The sequence below is a fragment of the Pseudoliparis swirei genome, chromosome 23 (assembly GCF_029220125.1).
Source record: "Pseudoliparis swirei isolate HS2019 ecotype Mariana Trench chromosome 23, NWPU_hadal_v1, whole genome shotgun sequence".
Taxonomy (NCBI): domain Eukaryota; kingdom Metazoa; phylum Chordata; class Actinopteri; order Perciformes; family Liparidae; genus Pseudoliparis; species Pseudoliparis swirei.
In genome coordinates this window covers 14,166,560-14,178,646 of record NC_079410.1, presented here as the reverse complement: position 1 = coordinate 14,178,646, position 12,087 = coordinate 14,166,560, and the positions used below count along the sequence as shown (strand labels likewise).

General features: G+C 44.6%; 1 protein-coding gene across 1 annotated transcript; it reads left to right on the top strand.

Moving 5' to 3' along the window:
* The first annotated feature begins 2,101 nt into the window (after window positions 1-2,101).
* Window positions 2,102-8,973, top strand: gfap (glial fibrillary acidic protein). The gene is made up of 9 exons (XM_056406891.1): window positions 2,102-2,622; window positions 4,414-4,474; window positions 4,564-4,659; window positions 4,780-4,941; window positions 5,052-5,177; window positions 5,472-5,692; window positions 5,772-5,815; window positions 6,714-6,796; window positions 7,006-8,973. The coding sequence occupies exons 1-9, from the start codon at window positions 2,102-2,104 to the stop codon at window positions 7,045-7,047; spliced, it is 1,356 nt and encodes a 451-aa protein (XP_056262866.1). The 3' UTR covers window positions 7,048-8,973.
* The last annotated feature ends 3,114 nt before the right edge of the window (window positions 8,974-12,087 follow it).

Below are 12,087 nucleotides of genomic sequence, written 5' to 3'. Positions count from 1 at the left end.
TAATCTGCGGGGCATATTACCTCAGTGACCAGATCTGAGGCAACGGTAGTGATTGTCTGAAACATTCAGCCAGCTGAAACTATTAGTGTCAACTTACCGGCATCCACCGTGAGCAATGGAGGCTTTTAGATCCACTCGTCTCCGCCAGACTTACAGTGAGCCATCTCATTGCTCCTCTGTTAACGGAGACCAATTGGAATTCAAGCCACCGTGTTGTTGTCGTTCTTCATTCACAGCAACAGAACTCGCAGGCCAGATAGCCGAGTGATACAGTGCTTTATTCACTGTCCCAGTAGGCTACCACTGGTTTCCACTCTGTGGTTTTATGGCCCAGTAACAAGGAAGTCCTTTATGTCACACTGCTGTTGTGGTTTTACAACCTGGAGCAACGCCACAGTTAATTTGTTATACCACTAACAACTAACAACAACTAAACGTTCAATTGATTCTGGAAGATTTCGTCATGCGTCGATGTACAGATTTGTTTTTCCTGCTGTTTCCCACAACCAGGACGCCATTGTTTTTCTCATTTCTGTCTCTTGTAGTCAGGGTTGCCAGGTCTGTGTGACAAAACCAGCCCAAAACCAGCCCAATGGCCAATAAAACCAGCCCAATATCAGAACTCAAAATATGCCCGTGCCAAACCATATACACTGCTTTTAAAGTCCATGTCCATGTGTGTACGTGCTGATCTGGAGACAGTTTGGTAGGATTTCGGTATAAATAAATTATTTCATTTAAAATATGGATTTTTATTTTAAGATATTCATGTAATTTGCATGCAAAATAGGTCTACCCGAACCAGCGGACAAAAAATTCAACCCACGGCAACACTTCAAAAGTAGCCCAATTCCGCGGGAAAACCGCGGACCTGGCAACACAGCTTGTGGTGATAAGTGAAAAACTAAAAGGGAAATGAATAGTTTTAATTCATTTGATCAAAAGAAATAAATAGTTATGTTACACTAAATGTTTATGCTTGAACTGTCAGTGTTATTACCTTCGCATTGAAAATGCGGAAGGTTATGTTTTGATCGCCGTGTATTTATTTATTTATTTGTATGCGTGTTACTCGCATAACTCAAAAAGTTTTAAACCGAATCGCATGAAATTTGGTGGGATGATTGGTTATTATCCGGGGACCATTTGATTAGATTTTGGGATCGATCGGGTCAAAGGTCAAGGTCATGAAAATGTCAAAATCTTCTTTTTACCAATTGGCATGCAACTTTGTATCCAATTGTATCCAATTGGCATGCAACTAATGCCAACATGTTCATAATTCAATGCCCAATCTTGTGATATGCGAAGGTATGCGCTCTACCGAGTGCCCGTTCTAGTTTATTTATGTTTCCATATACATTGTCACTTGTCTGACAACCTCTTGCAACTTTTAAAGGTTGTTAGACTATGTTTGTGGTGAGTAAGCTCGTAAATTTGTAGGAAATAGATCAGCTGAAGTGCCCTAAGGTAGTCGGCCCTGCGGTTGTCAAGGAGATGGGGGAAAATGGTCTCGTAACTCAGCCTCTGTTAGACCCTCTGGGGTTCTGCCTCCCTCCCTATTATTGTTTATATAATTTGTCAGATCACTAAATTCCATATTTCCCTTCCATTAGACTAATTTATCCGCGTCGACTGCGATTCTGTTGTTGCTTGGAGCGTGAAGACCTCTTCCCCACAGCGCCGTCCCTTTGGCCCAACTAAATGTTCTGTTTGTGTGAGAGCACGTGTGGTCAGGTTAAATTGGTGACCACAAATACCTTTTCATCAAGCTGGAACAGATAGAAAGAGAGAACGGGCAGAACGTAAGAGATAGATAGAGAGAGAGTGAGTGAGTCACAGGCCTGGGGAGAAAAGAGGAGAGAGAGAGGAAGAAAGCCAAGAGACATTTGTAGTTGAGTGGACGGGCACAGACAATCCCTGGCACACAGTTCTTTGAGTGTCATGTAAACCACCCTTTCGCTCGCCCTCTCTGTCCCATTCACCGCCTGCCACCCTCCTTTCTCTCTTCCGCACCCCAAGGCCTCCCTGCTTTGGACTTGGGGGCTTCGCCTGCCTATAAAAACCCTGAGTGTGCCCTGAGTGAGCGTCATTGCCCATAATGGAGAGTCAGAGAGTCCAGTCCTCGTACAGGAAGCGTTTTGGGCCTCAGGGCTCGGGCGGCACGGGAGTCCGAATTGGGAGCCTCTCTTCCAACCGCCTCTCCTGGCACGGCCCCCCTCGCAACCTCACCTACTCCAGCCCCATGTCCCGGATCTCATTGGGCTCCGGCCACGCCTCCCTGCTGCTGGGGAGCCCCGTGGACCGGCTGGACTTCTCCGCTGACTCCCTGATGAAGGCCCAGTACAAGGAGACGCGCACCAACGAGAAGATCGAGATGATGGGCCTGAATGACCGCTTCGCCAGCTTCATCGAGAAGGTGCGCGTCCTGGAGCAGCAGAACCAGGTGCTGTTGGCCGAGCTGAGCCAGATGAAGGGCAAGGAGCCCAGCCGCCTGGGGGACATCTACCAGGAGGAGCTGAGGGAGCTGCGCAGGCAGGTGGACGCTCTCACTTCGGGCAAAGCTCGCCAGGAGATAGAGACGGACAACCTGGCCGCAGATGTGGCCACGCTCAAGCAGAGGTAGGAGGAAACGTGTGGGTGGAGGGCCATGGTGGTGATGCAGCACCCCCTTGGTATGTCTTGTTTTTCTTAAAGGATTGCTCTCGTCACAGGCATACTGTGACTCTTGCACTTATTTTGCATTTTCAACTGTAGCTTCTGATGACAATACATGTATGTTAAATGTGGCACTTAAAAGGTGTATTGAAAGTTTGTAGATGAGAAAAAAAACATAGATACCTTGACTAAGGCACTTCGGTTTAACATTTAGATTAGACTAGTAAAAAGGCCACGGAACAGGAAGGAATGACTCCTGACTGCTTTGTCTATCTATTTTATTTTTTATTCTTGTGTGTTTAGTTTATTGGTGCTGCTACTGTGACGACAAATTTCCCCTTGGGGATTAATAAAGTATCTATCTATCTGGGGTTGTACTCACTGTATTTCTGTTTAATTTCCTATTAACTGTGCAAGATATTTAAAAAAATAAAATCCCTCTTCTATGCATCTTTTTGGTTCAAAGTGGCACTTCTATTTGTCACGACAGTAATTGTAGACCACAGCGTGGATTCTGTGCACTAGTTGCTTTGGGATCTTCATTAAACTCCTGGACAGTACAAACATTCAGTTTCCTTAAATCTGAGATCTCTCAGAACAAAATAATACAGGTTTATTGCAAATCTAATAAAACATTTTCCTTCCTTTTTAAAAATTACAATTGCATTTACATGCAGATTGTGTTGTTCTCTGCTTCATTGGAATGCAGAGCCCTGAGCTCTGGCCCAGCTTCACTCCTGGATCCCTCTTTACAAACCTGATCCTGGCTGAACCCTCGTCGCCTTGGAGTGAGTGTGGAGGAATGAGGTCGACACAATGGCTGCCCTCCACAAAGGAAGCAGGCAGCCAGGCAGATGTTCTCTGGTCCCATTACTCCAAAACACCAAATCCAGTTTATTCTAATTTAAGGAGCACATGCGGCATATCTACACATTAATTTATGAAGGAAAATAAGGGATTTGCGGGTGGAAAAAGTCGCCTCCTCTCCGCCCTCTGATTACTTTGCAGCTGCAGAATGAACCGCGATGGCCGTGGCTGAGAAGGTCGAAGGTCGCTTTAAAAAATTAAAAAATCATTCAGCAAATTCTGGATGACGCTACACAGATGTTACCCGGAGTCTGAGCATTTATGTTTCCAAGCCTCAGATGGATTGCAGTGTTGTGTGTTTGTCTGCGTGTGAGATTGTGCGTGCACACATGCACCCTTTGTGTGTGTGTGTGTGTGTGTGTGGACTCCATCCCGTGGGAAAGGCCTCTGGCTGTTAGATTGGAGTGAATGTGTAACGGTGCGGAAGCTGCCCTTTCAGCTGAGCCCCCGTCGCGTCCCGAAGCACGAGGAGCAGCACTAAAGCCAGCAGGGACAATCTGATCAAAATGCTTGAAACGGGTTCTCAGTATCCATCGTTTCACTTATTATGCAGGAATGCCTCATTTGAATTGCAGAAAACTGTCTGCTTATTCCTATTTGACTGATGTTGTGCCATCACAGGTGCAGTCAGACAAACAAATACCGACAGGCAGGAGATCAAAAATAAAAATGGTTTTGATTATTTGATGGATTTCTGTGATTTGAAAATATCCCAAATAAATATATCAATATGCATGTGATGATACATAATGGGTGTTTCTGTTAATTAAGAATATCAATTATTAAGTTAATATACAGTTTTTATTTAGCAATTTTGAATCAACATTGGCCACGATCACCCGTGAGACACTTTTCTTCAAGTTTTTCCTCTTTTTGTGACCTTCTCAGTTTGCAAGATGAGATCGGCCTCCGAAAGGATGCAGAGAACAATCTGACTGCCTACAGACAGGTAAGTCAGATCACGACCCAAACATTTCTAAATGCAGCCGGTCTGACTGTCTCACCCTCGTTCCTCTGTATGCTTCATTCCTCGCGTAGGACGTGGATGAGGCGGCTGTCAACCGGGTCCAGTTAGAGAGGAAGATCGATGCCCTGCAGGAAGAGATCAACTTCCTGAAGAAGACTCATGAGGAGGTAAGAATACAATTTACAAAGAAGAAAAACATGCTCAATCAACTTTAACTACCACTACATGTACCATCAAACCACATTGGAACTTTCCTTCACTTCTTCCTCTCCCTTTCCCCGTCTCAGGAGCTGCGTGAGTTACATGAGCAGAACATGGCCCAACAGGTGCACGTTGAGCTGGATGTATCCAAACCAGACCTGACTTCTGCTCTGAGGGACATCAGGGTCCAATATGAAACCATGGCCTCCTCAAACATGCAGGAGACGGAGGACTGGTACCGATCCAAGGTCAGAACACTCAAAGACGTGCCTCTCCTGAAGTGTGTCAACATGAGAAGTGGAGTGAAGTCTCTGTTGAGGTGTTTACAGACGTTTGGACTGTTTGCCTTTGTGCACAGTTTGCTGACCTGACAGATGCGGCCCATCGAAACTCAGAAGCCCTGCGCCTGGCCAAACAGGAGGCCAATGAGTACCGGCGTCAGCTTCAAGCCGTGACCTGCGACCTCGAGTCTCTCAGAGGGGCAGTAAGTCCACCGAAGCACAGAAAACACAGCGTGATCGTACCGGGTTAATCCATCTCTGGGGAAATGATGCAGCATCAATCACATATTCAGTCAAATTAGGGGATTCTATGTATTTAAATGATACTATTATAACAGTCAAGTCAGACAGTATCAGGGCAGTGGCACATTGGGTCCACAGTATTCGTGTTGGCAGCAGAATTGCCCTTTTAAAAATAATCAGTGTCGAACACTAAAATAAAGCTCCAGGCTGCTCCATTATGTTGGGGTTCATTACTCTTGTCTCTGCTCTTTGAGAACGAGTCTCTGGAACGCCAGCTCCGGGAGATGGAGGACCGCTTCGCCATGGAGACGGCTGGTTACCAGGATACGGTGAGCCGCCTGGAGGAGGACATCCACTCTCTGAAGGGTGAGATGGCGAGACACCTGCAGGAGTACCAGAACCTCCTCAACATCAAGCTGGCCCTGGACATCGAGATCGCCACCTACAGGAAGCTGCTGGAGGGGGAGGAGAGCAGGTGAGCCAGAGCCCCGCGGCGCAATCAACACATGTCAACAAGTGATGATGGGGAATGTTCTTCCTTCTTCTTCATCCAGGATCATCATTCCAGCTCACAGCTTTTCCAACCTGCAGTTTAGAGGTCAGTAGGAAATGTGACTCCTCCATATTCTCATCCTTTTATTCATTTTGATGTGACAAGAATTATTATGGGGAACACCAAAATCCTTTGTGATGATTCTATCGCCACTTTGAATATGAATAAGGATCGTTGCATCATGTTGTTCCCCGTCTTTTCCTGTCGCCTCAGCCCTCTTGGGTCTCTAGTAAAGGCATCAATTACCTGCAAAACAAAACAAAACTAGAATGGGCACTCGGTAGAGCGCATACCGTCGCATTTCACAAGATTGGGCATTGAATTATGAACATTTTGGCATTAGTTGCCAATTGGATCAAATTGACCGTGCTATGGTAGAAAGAAGATGTTGACCTTTCCATGACCTTGACCTTGACCTTTGACCCGGTTGATCCCAAAATCTAATCAAATGGTCCCCGGATAATAACCAATCATCCCACCACATTTCATGCGATTCAAGAAGATTGTGACCTTTTCATGACCTTGACCTTTGACCCGATCGATCCCAAAATCTAATCAAACGGCCCCCGGATAATAACCAATCATCCCACCACATTTCATGCGATTCGGTTTAAAACTTTTTTGGTTATGCAAGGAACACGCATACAAATAAATAAATAAATACACGGCGATCAAAACATAACCTTCCGCATTTTCAATGCGAAGGTAAACATGACTTTCTGGCTCCCGAAGTTGTAGAAATATCGCCCGTAGCATCTCACATTCGTTCCCCCTTCATATGTCACATGTTGGGACATGGGGGATTCTTACATCACAAGATACTTGTGTGTCCTCAACCTGTAAATACACTTCATTAACTGTGTGTAACAGGAGCTGCAGGCTGACTAAGACATCAGTGAACAGAGGATAAGAAACTTGTATTTCTTTCCCTTTTATCTGTTAGATACTAACCTGGACACTAAAACCCGGGAGCCGCACGTGAAGAAGCGCATCCTGGTCCGAACTGTGGAGACCAGAGATGGGGAGGTATGTGCTCTTAACAACCACACAGTTCAGCTCACTGAATCGGGCCGATCGGCACTTTGCACCTCTCACTCGTTCCCTCTGGAGGGCAATGTTGAACCCTTCTGCAGGTTTTCACACACATTCAACACAGCTGATGTCTTTTGCAGTTAAAACTCACTTGGGATCTGTTATTTTTCTATTTTTACCGTCTGGTTGTCTTTTCTTTCCAGATCATTAAGGAATCAACGACGGAACACAACGATCTTCCATAAAGTGAAGTCTTCCTCATGATCTGAGGATTATTAAAGTTCTTTTTTTCCTTCTTTACAAAAAAGCTGCCCCATCAATCATCACCTTATTTCACGTGTTCTCTCCTTCCATCATCACGTTTACTGTCCTCGACGTAGACATAACCATTATTAAAAACTTCTTCATTAGATTTATTGCCAAACACATCTATGTTCAGCTTTTGTTCAGTTGTGAGTAGAAGGCAGGTCACTCATCTTAAATGATGTGTCGCCTGCTCCAGTAAAAACTACTGGGACTCACTGGTAACCTGTAGGATTTTAATGATGACAGAACCAGATTGTGAGCAATGTTTCAGAGTAGCTGCCAGAGCAGAGGTCTCAGCAAGTAGGGATTGTGTTGAGCTCAAATGTATTGTGGCGGTTGCCTTGTGGTTGTGTGGATGTGAAATGTGCCAAGGGAAGTGCAACAGATTCGTTTCTGTTGGGTTTTTGAAAACACCAGAATTGGATTAATGCAGGAAATGAGAGTTGTGTGTATGTCAGAGCAGCTTTTGGCAGAACTCCATTTGGACTCTGTTTTTTCTTTTTTTTTACCTTGCGATTTTGCGTTACATTTCTTTGTGTTAGCAGCAGCCCCCTCTGCTCGTGTGTTGTTGCTCGTATAACCTGCAGAGGTTCCTTCGTGACTCACCTCTGGCTGATTAGACGTGTGCTCAGATTGCAGCTGGGTGGGAATCATCCAAATTAAATTTAGTACGTGTTGGTGTCACTTTTTCTCATGTTACAACCCTAAACCTCATAGAGCGGCCCAACAATCTGCTGCTGCTGCTTTCAAAGGGTGAAACTGCAAAGCCAGGTGATACAACAACACGTGTTCTGTGCGACGTTCTGGACGGTCAGTGATCTGTCGACTTCACGAACATGTTCCTTTTCCTGACACCGGGGGGTTCCGTTTGAATCCGGTTGTGCAGTCACCAGCCCAGTTTAGCCGTGTTTATTTCCATGTGACTGCACCGACGGCAGATGCTATATTTGAATGCATTCCACTCGGAGAGCAGTGACCATGGCAACATTTACAGTGATGTCACATGCGTACAACAAAATGAGCCAAAATAAACGGGGACAACTTTCCTCCATCGCTTCACTTCTGCTCTTCTGCTCATCCTCTCGTCACCCCACGCCCAGCTGGCGGTGTCTTCTCTCTTGAACACAACCCCATGATAAGACCCCGGGACACGTCGGGGCGAGCCCACTTAACCAGCAAAGGGCGATAGGGACGCACTCAGGTTGGAGGTGTGGAGGGGGATGTTTGGAAGCTGTCGTTGCCCTCGAGCCTCCACTTTCTCAACCAATATCCCTCCTCCCAATTCATCGGCCACTTCCTGTGGTGTTTCACTGATGGCAGAGAGAGAGAAAGTGGAAAGTTCTGTGGAGATAACCGACAAATCACACAGGAGCAGAAACCTTTATTTTCTTAATAGAGTGAACATATAGTGAAAAGGAGGCTTGCATGACGGCTGGATGGAGGGACATCACAGCTCAAACACTCTAATCAGGCCTCCTGCCTTGTCGGGAGTCCCGCTGACTGAAGCCGCGCCGACAGGCCCTGCCACTAATGAGAGTGATGCTGCAGTCAGCGCCAAGGACACGCTGTGAATGTGTGTTCCCGTGAGCCTCCCACCTGCTCCCCTCCACGACTTCCACTCCTGTCACTCAACCCCATCTCCTGTTTCTCCCATTAACATGCAGCCCTCTTTTGTATCCACCGTGTTGTTGTTGTTGTTGTTGTTGCTTTTAATGTCGATCTAAGATGGTAGCCTACTTCTGACTCCTGAGTCTTGTAGCAAAGACACAGATGAATTCTGCTTTTTTTCCTGCAGGTGGGGATATAATGTTAGTTTGCTCCACGCTAAGATGTTAATTTAACAACAATAAAACCTGGTGATTAGAGTTCATGCCTCTTTTTTTTGTTTCGAACAAGTTTTCATCATTTGTTCATGTTACTTCGTAGTCGTGTACCTTGTATTTCTGATTAAATACTGACATTTTTAGCAATCTCCTGCCGCAAAAGTTTGATAGGATACAAACAGATGTTTGATTTTGTATTAAGGATTTTCAAAAAGAGTTCATGTTTTGATGGAACATCAGCTTTTATCTCAGTGAAATGAAGGTTTTATATGCGACAGTTGACTCGAGGCCGCGAGAGGGATGACATCCATCATCCTGACTGATTGTTGCTGCTCGCCCTACAGGTCCTACAGCTGAGCAGGCGGGTTACTAATATCCCGGCTCGTTATGAGTTTTGCTGTATATCCTGGCACAAAGATAATTGTAGCCGAAAATAGAGACGTCTGAGATGCAGATAAACACCCGCGCTGGGTCGCCAAACACCTGAACTCATGTGTCATCACTTCACTGTCGCTGGAAGAATGATTATAATCAAATCCTTTTTAAGAATTGTTGCACATCTCGCGTCTGATCGACGCACTTTGCTCCAACTAATATTGACATTTGAAAGTGGCTTAGACGTGCACTGTATCTGCTCTGCCCAGCTCTTATCGGAGGAATGATGGGTCTCAGGTCTGCACACAAGCCAACCTTGAGCTCAAGGCATTCCAGGCAGATAAAAAACTCTCTGGTAGTCTGGCTCTGAAACACATTCCCACCCAGAGCTGCTGGGAAGGAGGCGAAGATGGACACCTTGAAGCTCATTATCTTTCCACAGTGGCTGCGAGGTGACAACAGCTGCCATGTCAGCTGTAGAAAACATAACATCACACGGTCACCAAGACTTGTTAGAATCTCTTTTAAATTACCCAAGCATGGACTTCAGGAGGTGAGCAGGTATGACACAAATACCCCTAATGAGGATTTTAACACATCTCAAATACCTTAAGCATACTGGAGAGCACACACCACCGCCAAGTCTGGTGATTTGAGCCGTTAATATGCCGTATTCACTGCAGCTGAAATTATAAGTAAATTGAATGTTTGATACAAATTTAATCTGCAGGTCTTTTGATAACAAATTTATTATTTAAATATTTTTTCAAGCCAAAATATTACACATCACTTGGTTCAAGGTTGTCAGTTCTTTGGGACATGATGCTTGTTTTAATCTTATGTGAAAGTCAACTAAATATATTTGGGTTTTGGTCTGCATGTTGGTTTGATAAAACAAGCTATCCTAAGATATCATCTCAATTTTAACTGGGTTTAAAAAAAAAAATGTTACTATAATAATACAGCCCTGAACACTGTCAAGTTTAAGATATCTTGCTATTGATAAACTAAAAAACAAAACAAATGGGACAGAAAACAATGTCCTTGGTGAAGTGCTTTATATGTAACCTCCACACGTTCAGTTCTTCTGGAAATAATAATAAGTCACACTTATTTTGCGGCGTTGCAGCCAACTCTCTTTGTCTTTCACTGCCCTGTGTAGTGCACATTCCTGTCTTGCTTTGCTCTCACACTAAGGGGTCATGGGAAGGCACGAGTGCTTCTTAGTTAATTTTAGACTTCAATTTATGAAGGCCATTGAGACAGAACACAGAGCAACCACCTCCGCCTGTCTGCCGGGTCCATGGAGCCCCCTCTGATCTCCAAACACCCTCTACGGACTGAACCGCTGTATCAGAGCGACTGCTTTTCACTGGACCGAGTGGAGCGAGGCCTTCTCCGACGTATAGGTCACCGACCTTGAGTCATCAAAGTACCAGCTAAGAGGATCAGGAATGTGACCTCTGTTTGAATGAGTCCAAACATAGATCACATATAGACTCTGTACATCTCAGATATCCACTGAGTCCATATTAAGGCTATTTATTGGTTCAATTAAGGTGGTGTGTTAGTGTTGCCAGTGGAGACGAAAGAGGAAGTCCTCTTGTGTGGCAGCTATTGTCAAACAAATCTAACAATGTGCAGTGTGTATATATGTGTGTGTGTGTGTGTGTGTGCGTGTGTGTGTGTATGACCTTTAACTAGGTGTACAATTTAAACTCTGGCCTGGACGTCTGCTGTGTCTCTAAATACTCGGCTTGTGCCAACTAAATGGCTCCTCGCCGGGTTCAGGGAGATGATTGAAGTCTTTAAAAGAAATACGACGGAAGTTCAGGTGAAAGCGCGTCTGAATGAATCACATAGAGTCAGTGTAAAGAACAGAGAAAGAGGCTGCTTTGATGTACAGACATTTTTATTTTCTGAAAGATTCAAAGAGGACAAGACACCACACATACACATACACACACACACGCGCGCAAACACGCACGCACACGCACACAAAGCTTATCGTGACTATGGATTGATATCGTACTCTATAATCTATATAGAAGTGTGATGGCAGCACGGAGAGAGAGAGGCTGCTGCTATTTTGAGCTCAGAGACTTGTGATGAGAGTCATGCAGAGTTTACTGATGAGGGTCTGCGCTCTGTCAGTGTCAGACCACCATCAAGTTATCCACAATAGAATAAATACCCTCTCAGGAAGTGGATTTCAAAATAAAAGGTAGAAAAAGAAATCAAATACTTAAAGTTGAGCCATGCAATTTCCTCAAATCCCCAAATATCCAGCAAGTATTTGCTTCCAAATCAGTTCCCCTTGTATAGACGTCCACTATGTATTCAAAAATGTTATAAGCTTGTAGTAGATATTGGATGCATTTGAGAGCACTATTACAACAATCAGTCGATACTCACATCTGTACAAAATGGCATTGGATTTTCATTATATTAGGCATTATAAATATAAACAAATGTAGGTATTGTGACTGGAAGGATTTGACGGCACTATACTGAATTACAACATTTTGGGATTTGGAGGCACTGTAACAAATTTAGGAAAGATGACAAATTACTTATTTCCCAATTGAGGGAAAGCGTGCCATACATGACTAAATATGATACAAATATTGAAACAAATTACAACTTGTCTTCAGATAAACAGAAAGACATTGATAGTATTTTGAAAGCCAATCAATAGTACTTCCGTTTATGACCTGGTTAACTGAGAGAGGCGAGTCGCCGCTTCCAGCCGCTGCGCTCATTGGAGCCTCGGGGTCGCTG